General features: G+C 43.3%; 1 protein-coding gene across 4 annotated transcripts in view; it reads right to left on the bottom strand.

Moving 5' to 3' along the window:
* Positions 1–5,121: 5,121 nt before the first annotated feature.
* SLC23A2 (solute carrier family 23 member 2) overlaps positions 5,122–25,527 on the bottom strand; it is a 156,982-nt gene continuing 136,576 nt past the window's right edge. For all 4 annotated transcript variants that reach the window (XM_047771721.1, XM_047771722.1, XM_047771724.1 and 1 more), the window contains 6 exons: positions 23,556–23,703; positions 22,337–22,442; positions 15,901–16,030; positions 15,139–15,276; positions 11,922–12,017; positions 5,122–10,169 (listed from right to left, as the gene is read on the bottom strand). In XM_047771721.1, coding sequence (XP_047627677.1) covers positions 9,937–10,169; positions 11,922–12,017; positions 15,139–15,276; positions 15,901–16,030; positions 22,337–22,442; positions 23,556–23,703 — 851 coding nt within the window. In that variant the 3' untranslated portion in view covers positions 5,122–9,936. The remainder of the gene's footprint in view (positions 10,170–11,921; positions 12,018–15,138; positions 15,277–15,900; positions 16,031–22,336; positions 22,443–23,555; positions 23,704–25,527) is intronic.

Below are 25,527 nucleotides of genomic sequence, written 5' to 3'. Positions count from 1 at the left end.
AGGTTGTTTCCATGTGTCGGCTATTGAAAATAGTGCTGTAGTGAACATCAGAGTACATGTGTCTTTGAGACTCATGGTTTTCTCTGGATAGATGCCCAGGAGTGGAATTGCTGGATCAAATGGGAGTTCTATTTGTAGTTTTCTGAGGAATCTCCATACTGTTCTCGACAGTGGTTGCACCAGTTTACAATCCCACCAACAGTGTAACAGGGTTCCTTTTTCTCCACACCCTCTCCAGCACTTATTGTTTGTAGACGTTTTGATGATGGCCATTCTGGCTGGTGTAAGACGGTACCTCAGAGTGGTTTTGATTTGCGTTTCTCTGATAATGAGTGATGTTGAACATCTTTTCATGTGTCTTTTGGCCGTCTGTATGTCTTCTTTGGAGAATTGTCTGTTTAGATCTTCTGCCTATTTTTGGATGGGGTTGTTTGTTTTTTTGGTATGGAGTGGCAGGAGGTGTTTATAAATTTTGGAGCTGAATCCCTTGTCAGTCGATTCATTTGCAAAGATTTTCTCCCATTCTATGGGTTGTCTTTTTGTGTTGTTTAGGGTTTCCTTTGCTGTGCAGAAATTTTGAAGTTTGATTAGGTCCCATTTTTTTATTTTTGTTTTTATTGTCAATACTCTAAGAGGTGGATCCGAGAAGATGTTGCTGTCTTTTATGTCAGAGAGTGTTTGGCCTCTGTTTTCCTCTAGGAGTTTGATAGTGTCTGGTGTTATATCTAGGTCTTTAATCCATTTTGAGTTGATGTTTGTGTATGGTGTTAGGGAGTGTTCTGATTTCATTCTTTTCCATGTGGCTGTCCAGTTCTCCCAGCGCCACTTATGGAAGAGGCTGTCTTTTCCCCATTGTATATTCTTGCCTCCTTTGTCATAGGTTAGTTGGCTGTAGGTGCGTGGGTTTAATTCTGGGCTTTCTATCCTGTTCCACTGATCTATATTTCTGTCTTACAAAGCCAAATTTAAAAAGGCAACAACCCCAAATGAAGTACCAGATCTGGGAATTGAGCTTTCATGGCTGTAAACATCACAAAAGGAGAGACCACCTGCTCCCTGACAGAAGGACAGACACACAGTCAATTATAAAGTAGTGCGTCCCTCACCCAGGCAAAGGAATATGTTCAAAGGGATGCACACAGCATCTCCTGTAGGAAACTGCAGGACAAATAAATTGCTCAACAAATAAACTGCAAAGAAGAAAGAGAGAAAGAAAGTGTGAGAGAGCAAGAGAGACTTATCAATCAATACCAGTGGTGATGTGTGGACATTATGTGGATCCCACCTCAAACATGCATGAGACAACTAGAAATTTGAACACTAAATATTTTATCATATTAAATAAACACTTAATTAAGGTAATTTTTTGTTTTTAAAGAACTATCTTTTAGTAGTAACTACTGAAATGTTTAAAGATGACGTCTAGAATGTGAGCAAAGCAATGGGGGAGGGAAAATTGAGGGGTGTAGATAAAATAAGATTGGCAAGCAGTTGATACTTGTTAAGCCGAGTGATGGGCACATGGGGGGCTATTATGCCATTCTCTACTTTCGTGTATGTTTGAAAATTACCAGAGTTCCCATTGTGGCTCAGCAGTAATGAATCCGACTCGTATCCATGAAGATGCGGGTTTGATTCCTGGCCTTGCTCAGTGGATTGGGGATCTAGCATTGCCATGAGCAGTGGTGTAGGTTGAAGTTGTGGCTTGGATCTGGAGTTTCTGTGGCTGTGGTGTAGGCTGGCAGCTACAGCTCTGATTCGACCTGAGAATTTCCATATGCCACAGGTGTGGCCCTAAAAAGACCAAAAAAAAAAAAAAAAAAGGAAAATTACCAAAATAAATTGTTTAAAAATTGCTCTAGAAACATGAGCAAGAGGTTGGGTATTCCAGTAAGTTAGATCACTGCACAAGAAATTCTCCCAGAACTTAGAGGAAATGGAAAAACATAGGAGTGAAACTATTTGAAAGGTAGGGATACCTAGTGGATGCAGTGTGAATATAAAGTCAGAATTCCAGAAGAACAGAATCCACAGAGGACAAACAATAAACTTCATTAAGGAACATTTCCATTGCTGGTTTCTTCTCCAACCAACAAGGTATTTAGCAATATTTAATACATCCAAATACACAGATTTTTAATTTATTATTAACTTCTAACTAATTGTGTATCATTTGGGAACATGTTCCATATGATACCTATTTTTGAAAAAAACCTGAGGCTTGCTTTAGTGCCTAGAGCAGCTTTTAGAAACATCCCCGTGCACTTGTGAGGAATGTGTGTTCTTTAACTGTTGGATGCAGCACTCTGAACACGCCCTCTGACCAACTTAACCTTGCTGTTTTTGTCTGCCTGACTGATTGAAAGGAAGTGCTGGCGTTCCCCAGTGGGAGGTGGACCTGTCCATTTCATCCTACAGTTCTATCCATTTATACTACATGAATTTTGAGGCTATCTGATTAGGTGCATGTGTTTAAAATCGACTCCTCTTTGTAAAGTGAACCTCCCTACCCTTAACAATTTTTGTCTTAGAATTTTTGTCTGAAAATAATATAATAGTGACTAGTATCTGCCCCATACTTTTTTCCCCATCTTTTTACTTTCAATTTTGCACATCCTTATGTAAACCAGTCTCTTGTAAATAGTACTTCTAAACGTATCTGTGGTAAAGGATCATTTTTTTCCCCCAATCCATTATTGGTTAAGACTTTTGTAAAATATAAACCCCATATTAATAAATTTCTAGAATTAAAGACATGCAAAATACAAACCAGACAGTTTAGTATTAAATTCAACACATAAAACGATTGCCAAATCGCTTAGAAACTTTCATAAAGTTTCTAAGACACAATCAACTTTTGAATATGTTGTTGCCGCCTTCAACAATCACAGCCACATTTTTTTTTTTTTGTCTTTTTGCTATTTCTTGGGCCGCTCCCGCGGCATATGGAGGTTCCCAGGCTAGGGGGTCGAATCGGAGCTGTAGCCACCGGCCTACGCCAGAGCCACAGCAATGCGGAATCCGAGCTGTGTCTGTGACCTACACCACAGCTCACGGCAACACCGGATCCTTAACCCACTGAGCAAGGCCAGGGATCAAATCCGCAACCTCATGGTTCCTAGTCGGATTCGTTAACCACTGCACCACGACGGGAACTCCCACAGCCGCACTTTTGAACACAATAAACCCGGTGAATATAAGGATTTTGCTCTGTTATCTGGTCTAATAATCTATTTAATCGGCAAGTCTGTTTATGGTTATTGGTACATTTGGGCATGTTTCTGTCATCTCTGTAAGTCTCTGCTCTTCTCCCATCACCAAGTAGATACGGCCTGGAATTATAATTCAAGCACATTATGTATATTTTTTTCTTTCCTTTGGCCTTTGCTACATTTTAATGACTATGTGTGTCCCCTCAAATTCATATGTTGAAACCTAATAAACAGGGCCATCAGAGGTGATTAGGTCATGAGGTTGAAGGCCTCATGAATGGGATTAATGCCCTCATAAAAGAGACCTCAAAGAGCTTGGTCTTTTGCCTCCTCTACCAAGTGAAGACACAGGGAGAAGACAGCTGTCTCTGAACGAGGAAGCAGATCCTCACCAGATATGGAATCTGCCACGCCATGACTTCCAGCCTCTAAAAACTGTGAGAAATGTTTACTGTTTCTAAACCACCCAGTCTATGGTTTTCTCTGAGAGCAGCCAGAATGGCTCAAGACACTGAATTTACCCAGATCCTAACTGCTTAGCTTGCCCTCAGTTATCTCCTACAAGCCCTCTAGGTTGGTTTCTCCTCAAATTTAAGCACTTCATCCAAAATATTTAAATGGGGACCTTCAAGTGGCTAGACATAAAACTCTAAGTTCTTTTTCTTCAATCCTTAAAAACGTAACTCTGCAAACTGGGTTGCTGCTGGAAAATCTGGCACTCATGAAACACCAGCTCTTAAGGGCTTTGCTTTTGCTCATTCTCTGGAGCTTTCGGAATGATCATTGTCTTTGTTACTTGTAGATTTTAAAATCCAGTGAAGATGAATGGGCTACATTACAGTTATGTACCAGTATGAAAGAATTTCACAATAGCTAGTGAAATGGGACAATACATACACTTTTTACATAATGTCCAAAAACATGCAAAACTAAAACTAAACAGTGAATTATTATGAGGTACCACTTCATACCAGTCAGAATGGCAAAGTCCACAAATAACAAGTGCTGGAGGGGGTGTGGAGAAAAGGGAACCCTCCTGCACTGTTGGTGGGAATGTAAGTTGGTACAAACACTATGAAAAACAGTATGGAGATACCTTAGAAAACTATACATAAAACTACCATATGACCCAGCAATCCCACTCTTGGGCATATATCTGGACAAAACTTTCCTTGAAAAAGACACATGCACCCACGTGTTCACTGCAGCACTATTCACAATAGCCAAGACATAGAAACAACCGAAATGCCCATCGACAGAAGATTGGATTAGGAAGATGTGGTGTATATATACACAATGGAATACTACTCAGCCATGAAAAATAAAACAATGCCATTTGCAGCAACATGGATGGAACTAGATTCTCATACTGAATGAAGTCAGTAAGAGAAAGACAAATACCATTATAACACTTATATCTGGAATCTAATATATGGCACAAATGAACCTTTCCACAGAAAAGGAAATCATGGACTTAGAGAATAGACTTGTGGTTGCCAAGGGGGAGGGGGAGGGAGTGGGATGGATTGGGAACTTGGGGTTAATGGATACAGACTGTTGCCTTTGGAATGGATAGGCAATGAGATCCTGCTGTATAGCACTGGGAACTATATCTAGTCACTTATGATGGAGCATGATAATGTGAGGAAAAAAAGATTGTATATTTGTATGTGTAACTGGGTCACCATGCTGTACAGTAGAAAACTGACAAAACACTGCAAACCAGCTATAATAATAAATAAATAAATATATATATATATATATATATATATATATACACATATGACCTGACAAAGGTGAACTTGCTGGACTAAAATTTGTATTAGCTGATTTCCCTCACCAGTGATGACTTTTAATTAGTGACAGGTGTCTTAAAAACCACCCAAAGAAGGCACGTGAACAGCAGAAATGCATCCAGAAGAGCTTTTATTTGTACGGAACAGTTTTAAAAATACAGAATAAAATAGCTTTATCTCTACTATTATTCACAACATCTGGTCCAAATATTACATATTTTTAAAATACTTAAACGTTTAATGAAGCCATGTTAGAAAAACAATATGAAAAGTCTTTTTAAAAACTCCATAAAAGAATTACACATCTCAAAAAACAACCCCACCCCAATACCCTCGGTATGCAAAATAAAAATAACAAACAAAATCCCAGAAAGGTATATAGCCCGTAGGTCACAAAACCTTAAGGAAAATATAGGTATCCCCCACTGTTTTAAGAACAGTCAGAAATCTATTAACATGTTAAACAGAGGTTGTTACGAACGAACAAAAAAGGTAACTTGACTGTCAGTAAGACGCCCCACTTACTGGGAAGCGTGTTCTAGTGCTGGGAAACACAGAGAGCAATTCTAAGGAGGTTGGCTGTTACTTGTGTGGAGTGACGATGAGGCACAGTTGAGAACAACCTCAAGGGACAGGAATGTGTGTGAGGCTGCTGAAAAGGGATCCTCAATGCTTCACGGGTCCATGGGCAGAAGCTGAACGCTGGCAAAGACGGGCAGTCTTCTAGCACCACTCCACTCGCAACTGTAGAGGCGTGCAGGCTGGGGGCAGTCCTATTCTGTGTTGGAAACTTAAGCACATGAGGCCCCAGGAGATTCCCTAAAACCAAGGGGCGGCACCCTAAAGAAGGAAACCCTATGTGGGCTCAGGCTGCCACAGGGCCTGGGGGCACAGCTGGGTGTGCACTCCAGGGCCAGGACTAGCCACGCCTGGCCTGCTGCCTGCAGCTGAGTGCACGCCAGGCTGCAGGGTGAGTGTGCAGAATGCTGCCTTTCCTAGAGCCAGACAGGTTCTGGAATGAGGCTTCTGCTGCAGCTCCTTATTCATCTCCTATCTGGCCTGGCCACTCTTGTGGCATCAACATTATGGAACTTCATGTCTAAATTGCTAGTACCAATATTTCAGCAGGGACATGAATTAAAGAAATAACAACTTAGCTCATGGTCATAAAACATATGTGTGGGTAAATAAAGTATACACACATACTAGAGATTCATCAATGGAGAAATTCTATCATCACATGACATTGTCATGAAAATTATCATTCCCTCCCTGGAAAACAGTGACTATTATCCTGGGTAGAAATGTTATTTTACTATATGGAAATACTGTAATATTCATGCATAAACCAGGTTGTCATCATGAAAGTCAGTATTCTACAGTATGAAGCAAATCCTGTGTATGAATTTGTTACCATGAAAACGGGAAACCATCAGGACCCATGGTTAAGCCACTTCCCTTGCCTTGATCAATCATAAGAAACTTACTACAACCTAAAATGTGAAACCCTCTTAAGAAAGATTCTGTATCAATGAATCTGTTTAATTCCCGAGAGAATGAGAATGAAAAGTGCCTATAAAGATTGGGGCCATTTCCCATTATTCTGTGAACTACATTAAATATTTTTTTCCAGAACAGTGGTGGGTTCTCCCCTGCCCCAGCAGTGATACAGCAGCATCTACTGTCCTTTTTCTTTTTTTTTTTTTTAAAGGGCCACACCTGTGGCATATGGAAGTTCCCAGGCTAGGGGTCGAATCGGGGCTGCAGCTGCCAGCCTACACCACAGCGAAGCCAGATCCGAGCTGCGTCTGTGACCTACACTGGCAGCTCATGGCAATGCCGAATCCTCAACCTACCGAGCAAGGCCAGGGATCAAACCCGCATCTTCATGGATACCAGTCAGGTTCACTACCACTGAACTACAACAGGAACTCCTATTGTCCTTATAAATAGTTTCTACTGGAGTTCCTGTTGTGGCGGAGCAGAAACAAATCCGACTAGTATCCATGAGGATGCGAGTTTGATCCCCGCCCTCGTCATTGGGTTGGGGATCTGGTTGTTGTTTTGAGCTGTGGTGTAGGTTACAGAAGTGGCTCAGATCCCGAGTTGCTGTGGCTGCAGTTAGCAGCCGTAGCTCTGATTCGACCCCTAGCCTGGGAACATCTATATGCCACAGGTGCGGCCTAAAAAGTGAAAACAAAAAACAAAAAACAAAAAAAAACACCCAAAAAACAGTTTCTACCTTCCACATCAGGATCACCAATGTCAATGTGAAGGTGGTGGGCAGGTGTTCACTGTAGAAAATTGAAGACTGAATGCCCTGCACAAGGCATTACACTCAAAGCATTTTAAAACATTCTACTTGCCAAAGCATGGTGGGTATGTGGCTCCAGCAATGCAAGTGGAAGAAATACAGGCACAGGCTACGCAGGGTCACTGTGTCTCCCCAAACCTTCCCTTCAGGTGTGTGCTTAAACATAAGAAGCAGGTGAATATATTTTTCTTTCAATTACAGACTCCTTTGGTAGCATATCTTCTTGTCCCTTCCCCCACCATGGACAGAGAATCTAAAGTTGGCCCCTGTGGAATGAGAATGGTGAAAACCCTCTTTCTCAAAGGAGGTGGGGGCACAGGGCTTCTTTGCATATCTGAAGGCTTACAGAAAACATCCTGCCAGACAAGCAGATTTGAAACCTCCCAATAAATCCCAACCCAGGAGGATTTTCAGAAGGGAGTGGGTTTCTAGACGTTTGAAGCACATAGCCTTAGTGTTATCCATTGGGAGGAGGGATGTCTGGGTCACGTTAAGCTGAAGGGAACTTGCTCCTGAATTACCAGTGGTTCAGAAGCTTTCATTTGGATGTTTGGTCCTTCTGCTAGAGAGCTAGAATCCTGCAAATCTCTGGGATGTTTAACAGTTTTCCCCATTGTTTAGAGGAGAGAAATTGGAAATGCTGAGTGAAATACAAATAGAAGAAACTAAGAGCAACCAAGGTGACAACTAGTCTGTCAGCCTCGAAGGCTAACAAGAAAATCATTAGCCAGTGTGCTTCTGGAATAACTATGTACCAAATACACTTCAAGAAAACATGCCATACAAATTTAAATTTAGAATCTAAGTTCTTTACTTAATCTGCAATAGGTCTTGGCGAAACAATGCAGTGGCTATGAAATGTTCTTGCCAGAATAGGCCTTAAAGCCCCAAACTTTCCAGGAGTCCAGGAGGCTGCAGTGACATGATAACGTTGCCAGAAACATCCCATTGTGCTGAAGCAGAGCCAGTTTTGGAGACAGAAAATTTACCGTGTGGACACAAGGCTGCCGAGAACCATGTTGTTGGATACAAGAATGCCCACTGCCATCCAAAGCTCAACCAGGTAAACAAACACTTAAGAAGCACAACCTCGTGAAGCAAGGTCACTCAGGCTTTCCCTCTGGTTGGAAAATTTCAAACCAAATTCAGTAAGTCATTTTTGTCACAAAGAACTATTATTAATTAGAACTTAATAGAAGGGGCCTGCCAGTTGCTTTTCTCAATACCTTCAATAACTTAAGAAAGGCAGCATTTGGCCAGTGGATCTAATCCTCCCCTCTGCGAAATCAAGATCCAGTACACATTCAATATGGCAACCCACAGAAAGTCTCCTTAACTGTCAGATAGGAACAGCAAGAGAACTGCAGCGATTAATTTATCATGATGCCAGACCATTCAATATGGCGGCTCAGTTTGTCACCTGCCCTGGCTTCCCTTCTTCACAAAACAAATTCACGTTTAACTTAACCCATGGTTTCTGGGCTCTGGTCCAGTAGTCAGTTTTGATAAATAGGTTATGCATTACAGTATCTACACTTTCATGGTATCAAGCAATACAAAACACAACCACAATAATGGTTACTGGCCTTCAAGAGCCATGACAACAAGCTTCCCTGATGGTGTCCACAGCTTGACAAATGCTGGTTCTTTCCTTAATTGGGGATAGAAAGTGAGGGACAGGTAATAGGGATGTAAGGTAAGAGGGTCACATGGGAAAACACTGATTCCAAAAATCTGCTAGAGTCATTAACATTAAATAGGAATAAAGTCTTATAATTATAGACACGCACAACAATAACTGACATCCACATGACAGCAGAGCCAAGACTCCCATAAACATATGCTTGGTGCCTTGTGTGGCATTCTATACCCATCACACCTGCCAGGAGTGATAAATGTCAGATAGAGTGTCTCAGCTACTAGTAAAAAAGAGGCCAGTATGAGACGTGTTGGCCCAGCTTGGGCCAGGGTGGCACCAAGAAAGTGCAGTTGAGAATCAGATACTGATTTCAAGGTCCTCTCCCTTCCTGTCCAAGCCCCCAATTTCCATTCTAATAAAATATATGTGCAGATTTTACCTATACACAGATTTGGGCATAGGGCAAGCACATCACTGTTTTCAATTGGCCAATTGCCACTTCCTACAGGAGTATCAGGGAACCAGTGAGTTGTGACAATGCAAGAATAGTGGTGCCCCTTGACCAGAGGTCTCTGTAGGTACAGTTCCTGGTGCTTCCAGAGACAGAAAGTGCTGGACCCTGGAGGTGGCTTTTAAGAAAGCTAGCACATGGTGTTAGAATGGGAGTGAAAACAAGGAATCACCATGGATTTCAATCATCCACTCCCCCAGAAGGACAGGAATTTCAAATTTAGTGGCCACTGCCAGCAATGGATGTTCTCCACGGCAAAGGGTCAAGGGCTTAAATAAGAAGAGAGATGAGACACCATATTAGACATGATCACAACCCACGACAAAAAAAGCTATTTGTAATCAGCCTTAGCTCTGGGGCGGAGAATGTAAATGCAGATATACAAACATATATGTTACTGCTTGTTACTCAACAAGGAACTAGATTCATGCCTCATTGCGGCCGGGCCACAGGGCAAGCTCCGGCTATACTGTAGCCTGTGAGTCTTCATCTGAACTCCTGCCACTGGCGCTCTTCCCGAGGCCTTTCCATGTGTAGCCGGCAAAGGTTGGGCTGATGGGTAAGTAGCTGAAGCATTTATATTTTTTAATAACATTCATGCCAAATGGCAAGTCATAGGATTCCATGCCATCGAGAGACTTGCTCCCTTTGCCTACGCCCTTCTTCCATTTCCTGATTCCTCTTTCTTCTGGAGTACCTGCAGAACACATACACAGAAAAACAAAAACAAACCAATGGAATGTTTGGTTAAACAGTTCAAGTGTTGAGATTCTCCACCACTGCTCTCTTGCAGATCGAACCCAATGGAGTGACAGCAAAGAGCACTTGAGGAGTAGTTGATGCCAAACCAGAAATCTAAGAATCACTAACCTCTCAACACAACTCCACTCCAAAATGCAAATCTGACCTTGTAAAATGGGGCCCAGAGTCCTTATTACAGCTCACAAGGCCTTCACCACTTGGTTGTTGCAAATCCTTTCACCCCCATCCAGACACACCACTCTTTATACTGCTTTGCTTCACTCGAGTGGAGGTTGGGCAGGGCTCATTTATCACATATTCCCCTCTTGTGCTCCTATGAGGATGAACTTGCTCTGGCATAACACCCCTAGTGATGCTATACCCTGATAGATGAGCTGTGGAGAAAGGTCTGGTCCTACAGCATTCAGCAACTCCTGAACTTGTCTTCACAAATCCCTGTGCAGAGAGGAAACCTGGCATTTGCTTAAATGCTAAAGCTACAAAGGAACCCTAACAATATACTTCTCTGCCTGAGCCTGGGTGATAAGTTTAGTTCTCTAGTGCGGTGCTTAGGAAACCTCTTGTTATTTTCTTACATATAAGCTATGCCCTCCCATGGGCATTGCAGTAATAAAACTGACTTTAATTTCCATCTGCCTGACTCCTCTGCCTGTCTCAATTAGAGCTGACTTAGGAGAGAAGGTGGATGTTACTGACCTCCCACAAATCTAATACCTTCCATCTAGTCATGCATGTGATTCCTTCTGCCAGCAGCCCTAATTTCCCCAGTAACCTCTTCCTGATTGAGGCTTTTTGGAGAGAGATTAAGGGGAACATCTCAATAAAATCTTCAAGCTCAAGAATAAACATCACCTTTCCTTAACAGAGTCTACCAGTGAGCCCACAGCAGCACTTTTCAACAATTACAAAGTACCTCAAGGAAGCTGGGAAGGCCACAGGCAGGGCCCACATCACATCTTAGGCCATCACCCAGGACTTGGCATAGAATGCACCCCGCTGTGAGACAAGGGGTATAGGTGTTGGAGAGAGAGCTGCCTCCACACACTTCTTGGGCACTAGTCCTGGCAATGGTCTGTCTTCAGAACAACTTGTTGAAGGACAGGCTCCACAAGAAGGAGGAGTGTGGCTTGCTGTCAGTACCTGGCTCAGGAGTGTGTGAACAAGTCAACAAAAGTCAAGCTGTAGGGCCCCCAGGCAAGGCTAGGAGGGAAGGCAGGCAGCTGGAGTGTGTTCAAGGCATCCTGCTGTCATTTCACCATATGCAAGGAATTCACCTGCTTTCTTTTAAAAGTAATTCAGCAGGAAGGAGAAAAAAAAAAACAAACAAAAAACAACTAAGTGTATTAGCAAAAAAGTAATTCATGAAAGGTGGTTGAATGTGTCATCTTAACCACTTTAGAGAACAGTTTTCACAGAGAACTATATCCAATCACTTGTGATAGAACATGATGGAGGATAATATGAGAAAAAGAAAGTATTTATATGTATAACTGGGTCACTTTGCTGTACAGTAGAAATTGACAGAACGCTATAAATAAAATACAATTTAAAAAACTTAAAAAAAAAGGCAAGACAAGACAGTTTTAACTAGTGATAGCTCTGAATTGATTCATTCTTCCTGCTTCCCATGTTTATTTGGCAAAAAAGTCATAACATAGCATAAGCGTATTTGATATATACCACATACCTGGGATGGTGTTATCCAAAATAAAAGCCACACAGCCTCCTACAAACATAGCAGTTGTGAGAAGAACGTTCAACACCTGATCGACTCCTGTTATCCCTAAAAACGACATAGCAACAGGTCACTACCAGTTGGACAGACCTGTCCCTGACTTAGACAGAAACAGTGGGGTGGACACCAATCACCAGTCAATGTAGTGTATGAAAGTGTAAATTTCTGTTATGTGTGTGTAGATAAATGTTTGCTGGTAACATTTTAAACTACTGGAACACTTTTCAACAATAATTGAAAGTTATCTTCCTAAGAACAATACTTAACAATGGTTCACAGAAGATAAATCTAATAGAATGAAGTTCATCCTATAATGAACTATGAAGCCTGGAAGGGGAGTGTTTTTTGCAGATTAATAAAAAAAAAAAAAGTCAGGCGTTCCTATTGTGGCTCAGTGGCTTAAGAATCCAACTAGTATCCGTAAGAATACAGGTTTGATCACTGACCTTGCTCAGTGGGTTAAGGGCATTGCCACACTGCAGTGTAGGTCACAGATGTGGCTCAGATCCTGCGTTGCTGTGGCTGTGGTATAGGCTGGCAGCTGCAGCTCTGATTAGACCCCTAGCCTGGGAACTTCCATATGCCACAGGTGCGGCCTTGAAAAGACCAAAAAAGGAAAAAAAAAAGAAAGGAATAAAAATCAATATGAAAGATGGCTGCTCTAAGGCTGAAAAGTTTACAAGGTGAGTAACAAGAGGACAAAAATATCTGTGGGATCAGCAATCAAATGAAGGACCTCAGAATTCTGAGTTACTAATTAATGCTTAGCTGGTTTAAACTAGGGGCAACGTGATTTATAAAGATGTCATCACATGAATGAATAACATTAAGATGTAAAGTTCAAGAATCTAAAGTTATTAGAAGTTCACACCCTTTCTATATTTAAAAATACAATGATCCCCAGTAGGAAGATAACAAATGTATTTAATGAGATTGTGAAGAAAGAGAAATCACTGGAGTTCCTGCTGTGGCACAGTGGGTTAAGAATCTGACTGCAGTGGCTTGGGTTGCTGTGGAGGTGAGTTTTATTCCCAGTCTGATGCCAGTGGATTAAAGGATCCTGCATTGCTGCAGCTGTGGCACAGTGGCACAGGTCACAGCTGCGGCTCGGACTCAGTCCCTGGCCCAGAAGCTTCCCTCTGTCGTGACTGTGGCCATAAAAAAATAATAGTATAAAGAAATCACTGTGTCCTACATACCTGTGGAAAATGTAAAATGGTTCACCTGCTGTGGAAAACAGGTGGTTCCTCAAAAAGTTAAACAGAGAATGACCATATGACCCAGCAATCCTACTCCTAGGCACATACGCAAAAGAACTGAAAAGAGGTACTCAGTCAGTCCTGGTTACTGGGCAGATTCTGTTATTTGTGAATTTACCTACATACTAGAATTTATTTGTAAACTCAAAATGAATACTGTGGTGCTGTCAGTCATTCACAGGCCTGCACAGAACTCTGAAAAATTTAAGCTGCCCAACACGAATGTTCCCAAGAGAGGTCAAACAAGGTAATGCGGGAGTTCCTGCTGCTACACAGCAGAAACGAATCTGACAGGTATCCATGGGGATACAGGTTTGACCCCTGGCCTTGCTCAGAGGGTCAGGGATCTGGTGTTGCCATGGGTTGTGGTGTAAGTCAAAGATGCAGCTCAGATCCTGCATTGCTGTGGCTGTGGTGCAGGCCAGCAGCTGTAGCTCCGATTTGACCCCTAGCCTGGGAATTTCCATATGCTGCAGGTGTGGCCCTAAAAAAAAACAAAACAAAAAACAAATCACCACCTTCATGTTTCAGCTCTCACACTGTAGATGTCCTTTTAACAGTCTATGTAATACCACATTTTTGCATTTTTGCGCTTTTTCATTAGTTATCTCGCTATTTAAAATGCCCCCCTTGCAGTGAGCTGAAGTGCTGTCTGGGGTTGCTAAGGGCAAAATGCCATGGATGTGCCTAATGGAGAAAATATGTTAGATGAGCACCATTCAGACATGAGTTCCAGTGCCATTGGCTATGCCTCCCCAGGAGCAATGATTCAGTTCATATTCACTGTGACTTTACAGAATATAACTACCGTGAGTGAGAACTGACTGTACTTGTATACCCATGTCCTATATCAGTCAACAGGTGGAAACAACCCAGCTGTCCATCAATGGAAAAATGGATAAGTAGGTTACAGTAGAGACATACAATGGAATATTATAAAAAGGAGTGAAATACTTATATATGCTTTAATATGGATGAATCTTGAAAACACTTTGCCAAGTCAAAGAAGTCAGACACAAAAGGTCACATTTGTGTGATTCCATTATATGAAATATCCAGTACATGTAAATCTAAAGCAACAGAAAGCAGATTGCTGGTTGCCTGCCAGGGGCTGAGAGAATGGGGATGATGGGGATTAACTGCTTAATGGGCATGCAATTTTATTTGGGGGTGACGGAATGCTTTTGAAACTAGACAGAGGTGGTAGTTACACAGTGTTGTGAATGTACTAAAATGCCACTGAACTGTTTACTTTAAAATGATTGGTTTTATGCTATGTGAATTTCACCTGAAAAAATACATAAACATTCACATATATACATACAATGGTCCCAAATTCTGCACATAATGTCAGCAGCAAAAGCTGTTTCTTAAGATGTTTCCCATTTGTTCATCCTTCATGACATTTGGGTATTAAAAATAATTAAAAATATCTGTAATCCCAGTTGAAAAACATGTACAGCAAAGTATACAAAGTTGAATTTTTAAAAATTATACATTTTAATATAGCATTAGTCTGAAAAATCAAATTTACAGAGGCATTCTCCCAAAGGAAAGGGTTCTGGTTAAAAAAAAAAAAAAAAAGAAGAAGAAGAAGGATGGAAGGAAGGTGAGGGGTAGAAAAGAGAAGAAAAACAACAAAGAGAAGAGAGAGGAAGGGACGGAGGGAGGGAGAGAGGGACCATGTTGTGCACATCAGTTACGTGCACGCACCACCTCACGTGGAGAGTGGTGCAAAGGGCCTCCAGATAAAACTCTGACCAATTGGGATTTAGATGAAATACATAGGTGAACATTTACCAAAACGATTCCCAAAGTTCCAAAATCCTCTCTAATTGGTGATGAGCTCTTAGTGAATGAGTAGCCACCAATCCCAATTCCCCCACAAGATTCAAGCCTGTTTTCCCTACCTGTGACGAGAGGGTTCTGTCTGAGGTAACTTGGAAGGACAAGCCCAAAGAAGATGGAAAATCCAAGCACGAAGAGGTTCCGGGAGGAATTTAAATCAATGAACTGCAGGTTAGAGAGTCCAACAGCTGTGATCATTCCTGGAGAGAAAAACATTCGACCCCAAGTTCATTAGCTCACCCATGGCAAGGATGCTGGGCACTCAGGCTGTCCCTCCAACGTCCTTTCTCTGTCCCAAGTCAGGAGACCAGTGTAGAGGCAGGACAGGGATCGGAATGTGACTACCTAGGTCTCTAATCCAAATAACCCCGGCCTAAGCACTACTTGGGCTTATTCAGGGGCATAAACATCACACTACGGCAGAAAACTAAGGACACTGGTTCTCCCTTAAAAACTCTATTCAGTATTTCAATTACATGGGGAAACCCACCCAAATATCAGCTCCCTTATTACTACAGCTCAATGGCACAGAGATCAAATTGAGTCCCACCATAAAAATGGTCAGTTTTTAAAGGCCCAAAGAGAAAGGTATATGAGCTTAAATCAATCTGAAATGCTGACTAGAGCGACTAAAATTTAACCTGATCTTTTCCCAATTACTCTACCCAACATCAATTCAACTCAGAAAGTGACATGAGTTTTTAAGGTATATCTTTTGCATTTTAAGATAGAAATTCAATCTCATGAAAGGGATTCCTTAGTAAATGGGAAGGAAGAAAAGGCACCTGAGAAGGAAGCTGGCTATCAAGGAAAGGGAATTTTACCAAAGAGAGTACAGAAGAGGGCACCAAGCACCGGGTCTGGGAGGGATGCGAAGAGGGCACTGAACTTTCCGATCATGCCCAGCGCGAGCATGAGGGCTGCGCCGTACTGGATCACCCGACGACTGCCAACCTGCAGGGCACACAAAGGGCAGAGAGAGCCATTCACCTGTAGGTTCTCCAGCAGCACACACTTCTAGTCAGGCCACCGGGGCAAATGCGACAAAACTGAAGACAAAATCTATATTACTCTTAACACTTTTGATTAAGAGGGATCAGTCTCATTTCGCAATGAGGACAGATTCCAACACGTAATTACCACAAACACAGCCAGAGTAAAAAGATTCCCACCACCTTTCTTCCTTCCCTTTCCATCTGGGTCTTGCTGGAAGCTGATGCCTCTGCTCCCCTTGACTATGGGGTGGCCCAGGGATTGGCCTTTGGGCCTCCAAGCCATGGGTAACGTCGCCTCACTGTGCACCTGCTCTTGTGCTCTGGTCCTGGGTCTCTAATGCCCACAGTCAATGGCCAGGATGACCTTCTCGAGTCTCAAATAAATACAAAAACTACACTTTGCTCCTGTTCCTCTTCTGGGTTCTGGCACCTAAATCAGACACCCTCCCTCCTCGCCCCCGCCTGAGCATTTCAGGAACTTCCTCTCCTCTGGGTGTCCCATGAGAGGTGGCAGAGCCTGGAGGCCAGAGTACAGGATTCTAGGGCCCAGCTCTCCGACTCCCTGCTCACTTCTAACCAGGTGATGGGCATTAGAATCTCTGGGTGGCAGAATCCTCATCTCTGTAACAATGACCCATGTGCTGCCGCTTTGAGGATTAAACTAAACACATGTAAAATAATCTGAACAGAGCCTGGCAAGCATTAGGGTATTTGATAGCTTCCTACCTGGGCTTGCTGCCTCTGGCCTTCCTCTGCCTACCTGGCCTTTCCACTGTGATGGAGTGACTCTTCCCTGGCCCCTCCCCATTTTTTTCTTTTTTTGGCCGCCCTGCAGCATAATGGAGTTCCTGGGCCAGGGATCAAATCTGAGCCGCAGCTGTGATCTTTAACACACTGCACTGGGCTGGGGATCTAACCCATGTCGTCCCTGCTGCTGCAGAAACAGTGTCCATCCTGCTGCACCATAGCAGGAACTCTGAGTGACCTCTTTTAACACTGTGTTCGCTGTTTTAACACTGTCAGTCCCCTGCCTTTGGCATGCGTCCCCTTCTGGCCAGTTCTGACACATTCTTCTAAATACTACCCAAATGCTACCTCTTCTGCCAAAACTTCTTTGATTCCAAGGCTTGGTTCTCCCAACTTAAGACTTCGTCAGCACCATGTAAAGCATTTCCCATGTGGTCTCAAATTTGTTAAGCCTTATTTCTGCCTTCTAGAATTTTCCATGTAACCCACTGTCACCCAGGTAATGAGAGATGGAGCTAGCTGTGGGCTCAAGAATCCTGCACTGGAGTTCCCATTGTGGCGCAGTGGTAATGAAACTGACTAGTATCCATGAGGATGCAGGTCCGATCCCTGGCCTTGCTCTCAGTGGGTTAAGGACCTGGCGTGGCAGTGAACTGCAGCATAGGTTGCAAACACGGCTTGGATCCTGTGTTGCTGTGGCTGTGGCATAAGCTGGCAGCTGCAGCTCCAATTCAACCCCTAGCCTAGGAACTTCCATATGCTATACATAGGGCCCTAGAAAGCTACCCCCCCCCCCCCCCCAAAAAAAAAAAAAAAAAAACATGTACTGTTGGCCCCTACTCTGGGCTGCCTCTTCCAGGGAAACACCCTGAGGACATCAACTGAATAAAAGGTTTCAGAAATGGCTGAGGTAGTGTCCATAGGGCTTTATATATGACTTACAGTGAGGAAAAGATGGCTATTTAAGTTTAACTAATTAAAATAAAATGAGTTCCTGGTGTGGCAGAGCAGGTTAAGGATCCAGTGTTGTCTCTGTGGTGGCATAGGTTCAATGTCTGGCCTGGGAGCTTCCACACTTGGCAGGTGTGCCCCCCATGCGCCAAAGAAAGTAAAATTCAGTCCCTTAGTGTGGGGGCTGCCACAGGGTATAGTGCAGGTACAGAAACATTCCCACTAACTGCACAATGTTCTCCTGGATGATGTTGGGCTAGACCATCCAACAGCTTCTCAATGGCCCAAGGGTTCAGGATAAGAGTAGAATCTTTTACTGAGGTGACCAGCTAGAATCAGTCACAGCTGACAGAAGAGCCCAGCTTCCATTATTCTAATTTACAGCTCCTCCCATTATACCACCAAGTGCAGGAAAGCAGTGAAAACGCTCACGCAAACTGGCAAATAAGGCAAAAACGACTTATGCTTTCAGTACTACATGACAGGGAAGCCTTTCACTTACAAATAGCTCGTTTTTCAGCAAACATTTTTAAGGAACTGTTGTGTGACCAGCACTTACTAGATTTGGTAGGGGTGGGGGGGACAGTGGTGGATATAAAGTTGAGCAATGATCAAATAATCATACTGTTGCAATTGTTATGTTGTATGGGAGTCCAGTGGGAAGAGAAAACTCTGAAAAGTTGAAGAGGGTTCCCTGGAGACGGTCTTGAGGGATGAGAATGAGTTCACTAGAGGAAGAGCAACCAGACAGAGCAAATCACCTCCCAGCAGGGTCAGCCCTGTTCGATATGCAGTGGGGAGGGCTGGGTTGGCCCCAAGGATGTCTGAAACAACCAGTCTTTTATGAAAACCATGTATAGAAGGCTGATCTGCCTTAGATGCTATCCAAAAAAAGCAAGCAAGCCATTCTTCTGTTCAACAGATATTAACTAAGTGCCTATTACACATTTCTGTTCCAAACACCAGAGACACAGCCCTAAAGTCTCTGCCCTCCTGATGTTACACAGAGCCTCACATCTCCTTTCCTGCTGCCCACTCTCTGGAATTGCCTCTCTACTCCCTTCTAATCTCCTTTCTGAACTGTGGTTCTGCTTCTAGCGCCACCAAAAAATTAAGTGTTCAACGGAGTGATACGCTGCAGAGAAGAAATGACCTCCCTCTGGATGCCATCAAAGAGATAGTACAGCCAGCGGGGATCATGTCTACCTGTCCTAGAAATAAACGTAGGGCTAATGTCACACAACAATATCTCTTGTTTGCTGTGTATCTAACCATGTGCTGAGACTCTCTGCTAAGTTCTTTACATCAAGTGATTAATTCTCAAAACCTTGCAAGCTATCTTTACAGACCAACACATAGAAACTTGGAGAAGTGACATAACCTACCCACGGTTACTTACTTAGAGAGGAAGTGATGGAGCCAGGGCTGAATTCAAAGCAGCCACCTCTCTACTATGCCATGCTGCCCCTCTCTGTGGGACAGGCAATGGCACACACTCTGCAGAGAAGTCCTGCATATGGAATCCAACCCATTCGACTCTCAGAACTTTAGAACACACAAAAGGGTAGGCAGCCTCAATTCTGATCAAAGAGTTAGAATGTCCATGTTTGTCCATGGAATGCCGTTAACTAGACAAAGGATAGCAAATAGAAGACTTGCCAGGAAATGGAGGCAGATTCTTTGGAAAGGCCCCAGATCACCCTCCTTCTACATGTTCTAGAAATCTGATACAATGGTCCAGACCAGTGCTGTCTGGAAGAATTTCATATAATGATGGAAATGTTTTATCTATGCTTTCCTTTGGCAGCCACCAGCCATATGTGATCACTGAACCCTTGAAAATGTGCCTTCTGAGACTGAAGAACTGAATTTTTCATTTTAACTAATTTAAATAGCCATGTGGCTGCTGAGTATCAAAATGAACAACACATATCTAGATCTAGAATTGTCAGATTTCAGACCTGAGTTATAATCAGAAAAGCCAATGTCTCAAGTCCTTCAGCTGGACAAGGGGCAGAATACAGCCTACAACTTGTGCTTCTTTTTTCCTGGGCAGAAATCTTCCATCAGCCACATGGCTCAGGCCAGAGAAATTTCTGCTGCAAGTCCTATTTTCCCACCCCAGAGCACCTGTGTAGATGGAGCAATTATACCCCTTTGTGAGTCAGGGCAATGGAAACCAATTCTAAGGTTGTTACTGCCCTCAAATAGATAACGCCTGGGGAAAGAGGGTTCAAAGGGATTCAGAGGGAAGATCAATTGGTTCAATTAAAAAATGCTGGCAGGGTGCCTTTTCAGAATAAGCTGACACCATCCAAATTATAATAATTATTCCCCGGACCATCTTAGTCATGTTTCAGAAGAAATCCTAATGACAGCACCACTTATTCCCTCCAAGAACCCTGGTTAAATTATGTGAATGATATGTTTTGAAGGGGTGCATAAAGGAAGCTGGCTTGTTAAAACTGTTTTCCCAAGAGTCCATCTACGATAATTTTATCTCTGTGTTATTCTGGATTGGTTACATGCCGTTACAGGTTCATGGCAGCAAACTGGCTTAAGAGTGAATGGCTTATGCCTTATTTGGTGCCCATATGACCTTCCCTTAGCTCTGTGTGCTCAGCATTGGCTCTTACCACGGGCAGCAACAGGATCCAGGATCCTGGAGGAAGTGCCCCTCAAGCAGCCCTTACATGTCATGTGCCAGGACCAACAGGCAGCAGGTGGGGTCACCAGCACACCTAAAGCTAAGCTCTTTAATGGCCTGGCCAACTTACATACATGTTTCTACCACATATGCCCTGCTACCTCTCACCTGGATCTGCAGTTTTAATTAACCAAACTAAGTATTTGGTTTCCTTTTATCTGGTTATATAATCTTGCAGAGAGCTAGAGGAATATTTCTAATTTTAAAGAGATCAAACAGTTCTAAAAGGCTCCAGAGCTCACCCCCAAGTTTTCAAGATACAGGGTTCAGGAGAGGGAGACCTGTGCCATATGCAGGTCATTCCAGATGGTGAGCCAGTTCTAACAGTACCCAGCTGCACGGCATACGATGCCCAGGGCCAAGCTGCATTCCTCAACACTCGGGGCAAACAGCAACTTGCACTCTTTGGCCCAAAGCAATTGGGATATAAAATGTATCTGTTAGTAAATTTGAAAGGCCAAGGAGCAGCCTCCTTTTTTACTGAAGCTGAACTGTGGTGCCTGTGTTTGGAGCAGAGTGGGGAGGAGAGACAAATGGGTAGCACTCCAGACCAGGTACTGCTTCAACCTGAGTGACTCACTGTGGCTTGTTTTGTCCACTAAGTACACAACATAGTTCATCTGGAAGAGAAGAATGATGCTGCTGCAGTTTGAAAACTGAGTCAATTCTTTACTGTAAGATTGACTGAAACAAGTTAATATTGTCTCTCATCTAGAATCAGCACTATATCTTAACTGGTCTGTTTCCACCTCCTCCCTTGCATACACCACCCCCACTCCCATAGTGGTCTACTTTCATCATAGCAGCCACAGTGATCCATAAACAAACAAATAAAAAAATGGAGTTCCCATCATGGCTCAGTGGTTAACGAATCCGATTAGTATCCACGAGGATGCAGGTTTGATCCTCGGCCTCGCTCAGTGGGTTAAGGATCCAGTGTTGCCATGAGCTGTGGTGTAGGTCACAGACACAGGCTCAGATCCTGAGTTGCTGCAGCTGTTGGCGTAAGCTGGCAGGTACAGCTCCATCTTGATCCCCTAGCCTGGAAACTTCCATATGCCACGGGTGTGGCCCTTAAAAAAAAAAACCCAAAAACAAAAACAAAAAAGCAGATGGAGTCACTCCCTGGAGGACTACACTACCCCTTCCACTCCACCTATGACAGCCTTTAGGGTCTGCACGACCTGGTCCTCAGTTACCCCATCTGTTCTTCCTGGACCCACCCCCGACTCTCAACTCTGCTCCTGTGCCACTGGCCTCCTTGCTGACCTGTGGCATGCCAGCCTGCCCCTATGACATGGCACTGCACTGCCAGTGTCCCCTGCCTGAATGAATGCCTCTTCCCCAGGTACCTGTGCAGTTCCTCCCTCAGCTCTGTCAGGTCTCTGCTCAAGGTCATCTTCTCAGTGAGGCTTAGCCTGTTCACTCTATCTAATACTTACTCTCCGGATCCCCTCACCCTACCCCATATTTCTGTCATAGTTACTATGTTTACTATTTATTGCTTGTCTTCCTCTGCCAGAATGTATACTCCATAAATAAGGAGGATATTTTCGTTACTATTTATTGATATATCCCAAGTGCCTGGAACAGCAGCCTAGCAAAGGGTCAGTGCTTAATAAAAATGTGTAGAATGTATGAAGGAAGAGCACCTAGGTGCCTGCCTACCCAGGCCAGCCAAAGGAAAAAGAGACCTCTACTAGCCTTCCAAAATCCCATCAATGAAAAAATAACAGAGATGGGGGAAGAGATGATCTCAGAAAGGGAGGCCTTCTTTTCGGAACTCATAATGGCCAGACCAATCAATGAAATGGATCAACACTTAGGGACCCAACCATTTAATTAGAAAAATATTTGTACCTTAGTAATTCCCAAAACTCCAATGTTGGGACTGGATGAAGTAGAGCCATTCCCAGTACCAAATATGCCATCGAGAACACAGGAGAGACCCTCCACGAAAATCCCCCTAAAATGTAAAAGAATGGGGGAAAGAAAAATGTTCATTCAATGGGGGAAATACTCTGAAATGCATTCTAAATGGTTGTGACCCTGAGGCAGGCTCCACACTCCCCGGAGGCATGAGCAATACAGAATCTCAGGCCCTACCCTAGGCCTGTTGAGGCAGAACCTACATTTTAACAGGATTCTCCACGCTCATTCAACATTGAGAAGCATGTCTTTGAACCACACATCAGACATACATTGTTTAAAAATTAATCCAAATTAAAAGATTTTAGCCAGAAAACAGAGTCATTTGCTGGGATCTAAGACAAACATGGGCCATCTGCTGATTTGCTTACTTTACTATTAATAAAGAAATGGTTTGTAATTTTGTAAACACTGAAACTTAAAAGAATCAATATATAGGTAATTTAATCATATGCAACAGCTCCACCAGGAAAGATGTAAAAATTAGGACCCTAAATTCCAATAGAACCCATACAAGAGATGCTAAGACACCAGTCCACTGGATCTCATCACATATAATCCCTTCTGGAAGGGCAGCAGCTGGCTGGGAAAGAGGGAATGACTTGGGCTATTTTCTCTTCTCTGGAGCTTCCAGAGGGTCCAATTTGCCCCCAGCATCCAGAAACCTGGTGTACTGAGAAAAGAGAACCCACAGCTTATAAACCTCTAGATTCTACAGACTTCATTTATTCCTGCTCTTGTCTCTCTATATGAATTGTAATTGTGAACAGATGACTCAGCATCTACTCCTAAGAACAGCTGCGAAAACAAGAAATCAAAGGAGACATACATCCATGATCCCAAACCAAAAACAGTGGCAGTGTCCAGCAATGAATTTGGTGAGTTTAGGTCTGAAGTGGTCTCACAAAGAACATCTTGCGTAATTGTCACCATGAGGAAGAAGGGTAGGAATTCTGTTCCATATATGGATGAGGAAAAATGAGAGTGAAACAGGGGGAGAGACTTAGCCAAAACAAATAGCCAACAAAGAGCCCTGATGTTTGGTTACTTCATGCTGAAACTCTTGGTTTCTACTCTAAGATTATCCAAACCAAAAAGCAAAATATGAGGCACTGGGCCCAATGAAGAGCTCATTTTTTCAGGAACGCACCTGTTTATTGCATGGATGGGGGGCGGTGGGGCACAGGACAGCCTTGCACAGGCGTAGTAGTCCCCGATAGACTCGATAATACTGGCAACAACCGCACTGAGCATGCCGATGACACCAGCCGCAGAGACGGTGGGCAGTCCCCACTGAACTAAGGAAGGAAAACAAGCATGAAAGCCTCATAAACTTTCTTAGAGGGCAGGCAGAAGTTATCAGGACATTGAGTCATTCAGTATCTCAGAGGACTCTACACGATCCACTCACATTTTGAAGCTCATATTTTTACACCTAAGTCATCAGTTGCACTAGATGACTGGGGATAGTTCCACTGGATGAAAGAGCCATAACCAGGATTGGTCTGCTTTACTTAAAAAAAGAAAGTGGGAGTTCCTGCCGTGGCACAGCAGTTAATGAACCCAACTAGCATCCATGAGGACAGAGGTTCAATCCCTGGCCTCGCTCAGTGGGTTAAGGATCTGGTGTTGCCGTGAGCTATGGTGTAGGACGCAGATGCAGCTTGGATCCTGTGTTGCTGTGGCTGTGGTATAGGCCGGCGGCTACAGATCCGACTGGACCCCTAGCCTGGGAACCTCCATAGGCTGTGGGTGTGGCCCTAAAAAAAAAAAAAAGGAAAGAAAGAAAAAGAAAACAAGAAGGAGAAAGTGTTTAGCTAGAAGAGGCAGGTGCTACTCTTTTTGTTTCACAGCCACACTCAGTGTCCACTAAATTAAAATTTAACACAGCAAAAATGCTGTGTTGAGTAGGATTTGCATGACCAGGATTTTAGCCCTACTGTGCAAAGCATATTACAAAACAGAACTCCTGCCCAGGGGGTGGCATCAAATGAAAACATAGTGAAAAGTCACCAGCTAAATTTAAATCCCAAGAGTAAAGCATGGCACAAAGTACAGATACCACCTCCCTAATATAATACTAGCACTTTTTGTTTTGTTTTGTGAAAATTAAAGAGTTTCCTTCAAGAAAGCAAAGCAAAATCCCCAGGTAGCTTCATTTTGAATATCCAGATTTAGTTTTTATTGGAGACTTTTTTTTTCTTTAAAAGTATATCTGGAGTTCCCGTCGTGGCGCAGTGGTTAACGAATCCGACTAGGAACCATGAGGTTGAGGGTTCGATCCCTGCCCTTGCTCAGTGGGTTAACGATCCGGCGTTGCTGTGAGCTGTGGTGTAGGTCGCAGACGTGGCTCGGATCCCATGTTGCTGTGGCTCTGGCATAGGCTGGCAGCTACAGCTCCGATTGGACCCCTAGCCTGGGAACCTCCATATGCCACGGGAGCGGCCCAAGAAATGGCAAAAAGACAAAAATAAATAAATAAATAAATAATAAAAGTATATCTATTTGGGAGTTCCCATCGTGGTTCAGTGGTTAATGAATTCGATTAGGAACCATGAGGTTGTGGGTTCAATCCCTGTCCTTGCTCAGTGGGTTAAGGATCTGGCGTTGCCGTGAGTTGTGGTGTAGGTTGCAGAGGAGGCTCACATCCCGCGTTGCTGTGGCTCTGGCGTAGGCCAGTGGCTACAGCTCCAATTCGACCCCTAGCCTGGTAATCTCCATATGCCAAGGCATCAGCCCACGAAATGGCAAAAAGACAAAAAAAAAAGTATATCTATTTGGACATTGAAAGCCACTGATCTTATTTAATAAAAACAACCTGAAGAACTTTCACTGTTATGAAGTCTATTCTTCATCATGAATAGACTTGCATGATGAAGTACCTAGACCTTCCTTCCTTGAATCATTACTTATAATAGAGCCACCAAGTAGAAAGCACAATGAAAAAGAAATGTATAACATGCAGGGGCCAACAATGTCCTGAAGGATCAGGACACTGAAAGATCAAGGAACAGTGCAATGGTTTGACTTCAAACGAAGGCAATCCAACTCAGGTCACAATGAGTACCAGTTAGGACATCAGGAAATGGCACAGTCCCTTCCCAAAAAGGGTCTGGAGAGCA

This window comes from Phacochoerus africanus, chromosome 3, assembly GCF_016906955.1.
Source record: "Phacochoerus africanus isolate WHEZ1 chromosome 3, ROS_Pafr_v1, whole genome shotgun sequence".
In the NCBI taxonomy this organism is placed as follows: domain Eukaryota; kingdom Metazoa; phylum Chordata; class Mammalia; order Artiodactyla; family Suidae; genus Phacochoerus; species Phacochoerus africanus.
The sequence above is the reverse complement of the archived record's forward strand: the minus strand, read 5'-3'. Positions and strand labels throughout refer to the sequence as shown.